The 5,112-nt window shown below is 45.8% G+C and overlaps 1 protein-coding gene across 1 annotated transcript in view; it reads right to left on the bottom strand.

Moving 5' to 3' along the window:
* Nucleotides 1–2,837: 2,837 nt before the first annotated feature.
* The window catches only part of LOC125431242 (GRB2-associated-binding protein 2-like), a 52,111-nt gene continuing 49,836 nt past the window's right edge, over nucleotides 2,838–5,112 (bottom strand). The window contains exon 6 of the mRNA XM_048494003.1: nucleotides 2,838–2,894. Coding sequence (XP_048349960.1) covers nucleotides 2,838–2,894 — 57 coding nt within the window. The remainder of the gene's footprint in view (nucleotides 2,895–5,112) is intronic.

Here is a 5,112-nt window from a genome sequence, read left to right as displayed (position 1 = left end):
AGCGTTCCCTTCCTTTGAAATGAACAAGCAGCCTATACAAAGTCTGCTGCTGGAAGAGAACAGGATGTGGGGTGTGTGAATGGGGGAGCAGAGAAGGGGAGGTCAACAGGAGGTGGACATCAGTTGACCACAGAGAGGGGCAGGAAGGTGCTCAAGAGAAACTAGAGACTGAAGAGGGAGACAGAAGAGAAAGGGAAGCAGAGAGACTGACAGACAGACCCACCAATGGGATGAACAGGAAACCTAGAGCAGCAATAACAAAACAAAACAAAAAACACCAGAAAATTTGACAAAATCCAATTAGGCCTCAGTCACGATAATGATTTCCCATCTATCTATATAAAAATCTATCAGTGCATTTTTTGGCTGACAGGTAATCTCCCAAACTACTGGACCGATTGCTTTGAAATTTTCACACAACGTCGCATTCGCGTGCGGCCAGGTTTCTCTAAACCAACTCCTTAGACCCGTTGGGAGACCTTTTCTACATCTGTCTTCGTGGTACTGTTTTTTGTTTGTTTTTGTTTTAGCAAAGTTCTGTGCACATCTGGTAACTTTGAGAAACCCTCCCTAGCCCCTTCTGCACATGCAGAATAATGCACTTTCAATCCACTTTTCACAATGGTTTGCAAGTGGATTTTGCTATTTCGTACAGTAAAATCCAGCTGCAGAGTGCATTGAAAGTGGATTGGAAGTGCATTATTCTGCAGGTACGGAAGGGGCTAGGGAGGGTTTCTCAAAGTTACCAGATGTGCACAGAACTTTGCTCAAACAAAAACAAACAAAAACAGTACCACGAAGACAGAGGTAGAAAAGGTCTTTCTCTTAGGAGGAACTTATTGCGAATTACATCAGGAGAGAACAAACTGGCAGAAGCATAACGCTAAACAGATCTGGGGAGGGAGGACACATACAACAGGTAGGAACTCTTTACCTTAAGAGTGGAAGTAGCTGACGGGCCAAATGCACTGGACGCATAGCCACAGAGATACTACAGGGGAGCAAAAGGCAAAAAACAAACAAAAAACAAAAGAGAGACAGAGAACAGATACAGTTGAAAAAGGACCACCACCAAGATGGGAATTCTGAGCAACAGCTAAGGCCAAATTGACACAAAGCAAGACGAGCTTTGCTTTGCGGCCGCTGCCAATCCAAATTGCATGAAAGCTGCCTGGTAGTTCTGCCATACAATGGACTGCACTAGAAGACCATGAAGCAGGGCCTTTACTGTGGCGGCCCCTAGGTGGCGCCACTTCCTCCCCACAATCATTTAGTAGGAGCCCAGCCTGTAAGGCAGTGGTGGCGAACCTTTGGCACTCAATTCCCATCAACCCCTGCCAGCTGATGGGAATTGTAGTCCATGAACATCTGGAGTGCCATAGGTTCACCACCATGGCTGTAGGGCATAGGTGTCAAACTCGCGGCCCTCGCAGCATGATACTAGCAGGGGATGATGGGAAATGTAGTCCATAACATCTGGAGGGCCGTGAGTTTGACACCTGTGCTGTGGGTTTCAGGCACCAGGTTTTAGGGCATTTCTAATTATTGAAATTTTTTGCGCCCATTTCACCTGTTTCAGATTTTGCTGTTTAGCAGGGAATATCGCTTTTTTATGTGCTTTTGAGCTAATGTGATTCTACAGCTGATCGTTAGACAATAAATATTTTAAACCAGCCTTTTCCCTGCTGAAATCCATGTGCCAAGCTGCAAAACGGATCACTGCAGGTGCGCCTCCATGAGAGTCCCCAAATTCCTTGTTTGCTTGTGTGTGCCAATTTGACCATCAAACCTGACTCATCCTACTAAACAGATCAGCTATGACGCCCACAGGTATGGCATACGTGTGACCTCCTGCCGGGCCATAATTTGTGGTCTTCCTGGTAAATCTGCCCTCCTCCTGACATGCAGTTCCTTGGGCAATTTAAAAATGGGTGCTTACACACTGAGCTTCCCCAAGAACTGGTGTTATCTAGGTGGAACATGCCCAAAAGATCTGTCATGGATAACAGGCCACCACCATTTCACAAAGGGTCCCCCAACACTTGGGAAGCTCAGCTCAGATTTGGCCATTTGGACCCTCTGCCCGATTTGCAATCCGTCTCCTGACCTAAAACGATCTGTAGCCAGCAATACTTCTTTCTTTTTTTAAGTCAAAGTGAGATTTGGATAGTAAGGTGGGAAGCAGGGAAGGGGGGGACCTTAGCGGGTTATAATGCAAGAGAGCCCACTCTGGAAAGCGGCCATTTTCTTCAGGGGAACTAATCTCTTCGGTTTGGAGATCAGCCGCAATTCTTGGACTCTCCGAATCTCCCCTGGAGGTTTGTAATAATAATGGTGCCAACGGCTCAAGGCTCAATTATAATGTCTTCTTCTTAATTAATAAACATTTTGCCAGATAACAGTCTCTGTGTATCATTTAAACATTGATGTACAAAATCAGCAGCAAGCTTTTTTTTGCTAAAGTAACAAATTACAAACGTCTACACTTTTTAAAACAGAGATCGATTCCCCACTTACCATCTGCTGCGCGCTACTCTTGCAAAGTAGCGCAGGGTCCAGCGGCACTCCCCACTACAGGGGCGGCAACAACGCAGCCACCCCAACTCTGCTGCTCTCGCGCCCCCTCAGCACGCGTCATTTCTGGCGCTCCTCAAAACGGTGCCTTTTGATGACCCTGCGCAGAGCGCGAGGCAGTGGGGAAGCCCGGGGAACACGACCCCCACACCAGAAATGAGCGCACTGAGAGTAGCGCGCAGCGAACAGTAAGTGGGGAATCGACCAATGGTGGCAACTTAAACCTCTTCTTTTTAAATGACGAACATCAAAGTGTTGTGGGGTTAGAAGACCCCCGGGGTGGGGTCAGACGGCATCACTAGGACTTCATTTGATCTCTCCTATATTAAAAAAGAGAGAGTTTCAACATAACCCTTGGAGTGACCTCAGCAACTAACCTAAATTAAAAATTTAAACCTCATTTTAAAAGGAGAGATTTATGAGTCATCCCACCTGTGTAAAAAAATTTTTTTACAGCTTTATAAGTGGTTACTTCTGTGAAAAAGTTTGCTGTTGATTTTGTAAATGAATGGCCAAATAGTAATAATTATTAACTAATAATTAATTATTAGTTATTAATTGATTAATATTTATTAATTTAATATTTATTGATTAAGAATAGTACGTTATAATAGAGTCTTGAGCCATTAGTGCAGTTTTTATTACTCATCTCTATAGGGCACCTACCCACATTATATACCATGCCCTCACCTAGTGGTTGACAAATCCTTCCCTCCTTAGACGGCCCCCCCCCCGCATCATGGTTTTCTACGTAAAGACTCATTCTTGCTGGTATAATATTTACAACCAGATGAAGGGTCCATTTTCAGAATAATGCCTGCCATACTCATAGGTAGAAGAACTCCATTAAAATATTCCCACACTTGGTCTAATGTGGGGGGGACGATTTTAGAGAAATGTGTTGCCAAGGGGTATGGGAGTGAAAAAAGGTTGGGTAACACCAGAGGCATATCGGGGGAAATGGTGCCCAAAGACAACTACTTCTCCAGGTGCCCCCCCCCCCGGTGCTTGGGAGCGGGGCTCAGGGCATGGCTCGAGCCCTGCTCCCGGCCCCCATGCCAGCTAGCTTTTGAAATCTGGAGCTTTTGAAAGCACAGAGGCTGAGGGCAGGGCTCAGTGGCAGGGCATGTTTCTGAGCCCCAACCCCAGCCTCCGTGCTTTCAAAAGCTCCGACCTGCAGGAAAGCAGGGGTGTGTGTGCTTTTTAGTGTTTTTTCATTTTTGGCCTGCAGGGGATGCAGTTTTTAGGCTAGCAGCATCAAAATTTCAGGGATTTTTCAGGTGACTCTCCTGATGATTTCACCCAGGTTTGGTGAGGTTTGGTTCAGGGAGTCCAAAGTTATGGACTCCCAAAGGGGGTGCCCCATCCCCCATTGTTTTCAATGGGAGCTAATAGGAGATGGGGGCTACACCTTTGAGGGTCCATAAATTTGGACCCCCTGATACTCTGAAATTTTGGTGCTGCTATCTTAATATCTGCACTCCTGACAGCAGGCACCCCCCAAATTTCCCCAGATTCTCCTTTTAAATCCACCCCCTTCGGCATGGATTTAAAAGGAGAATCTGAGGTCCCCAGTTTAAACATTGAAAGTGATGCTATTTCAGGGTGGGGGAGAATCCACCCCAAAACAGCATCACCTTCAATGTCGTCTCAACTGGGGACCCCAGATTTCTCCCTTTAAGATGGATTTAAAAGGAGAATCTGGGCTCCCCAGTTTAAACACCATTGAAAGTGATGGTGTTTGGGGTGGATTCCAGCATCACAGCGGCCGCTCGGGGGGCCCCCTCAGATTTTGCACCGGGCTCCATTTCCCCTAGCTACACCTCTGAGCACACCCCACACAACTGATTGCATGCACACAGTTTAACTGGAGTAGTCAGAAGCTCTCCACGGAGCATTTCTATGGTTTCAAGATTCGGATTCCTGCGCCACCGCATGGCTTTGATTTGAACCCCGTGGATGCCTGCGCGTCTCCTTCTGCTTCTTGCTCAGTTAGTGTAGGCGCAGAGGATATTTTGAGGATTTCTTAAATCCTTATAGAAAATTGCCTTTTCTCTATCTTAAGTCTGTCTTATAATGCTGTGCTATAATCCTAATCAATGAAATAAAATGCATGCAGACCTCTTGCTCTTTGCCCTTCTTTCCCGTTGCTACCCAGAACAAGTAGCAGCCTTGATGAAATACCCTTGGTTCTAATACCCCTTTGGAAACGAGAAGATGTTAAACTATGTTGTCTTTGAGGTCTTCTTGTCCTGACTGGCACCATAAGTCTGTCCTTTTTCTGATACAAACCAGAACACACCCAAATGTTTAGGCTCTTTGTTTAGATAAGGTAGGGCAACCAAGAATAATACTGATAAGGAGATGCTGGGCCTTAGTTCACAATACGTCAAAAGCGTGAACTAATGACACTCTCCAATAAGGGCATCTGCTGGTCTAAAATGTTTTGGGTAAGGGGCTGATCTCCACCCTCTTTGATGATTGATTGCTGATGCTAACTTTGGGGTGTATTCTTTCTAATGGTACTATTAGTACCAT

The sequence above is a fragment of the Sphaerodactylus townsendi genome, linkage group LG04 (assembly GCF_021028975.2).
Source record: "Sphaerodactylus townsendi isolate TG3544 linkage group LG04, MPM_Stown_v2.3, whole genome shotgun sequence".
NCBI classification, from domain to species: Eukaryota; Metazoa; Chordata; class Lepidosauria; order Squamata; family Sphaerodactylidae; genus Sphaerodactylus; species Sphaerodactylus townsendi.
The sequence above is the reverse complement of the archived record's forward strand: the minus strand, read 5'-3'. Positions and strand labels throughout refer to the sequence as shown.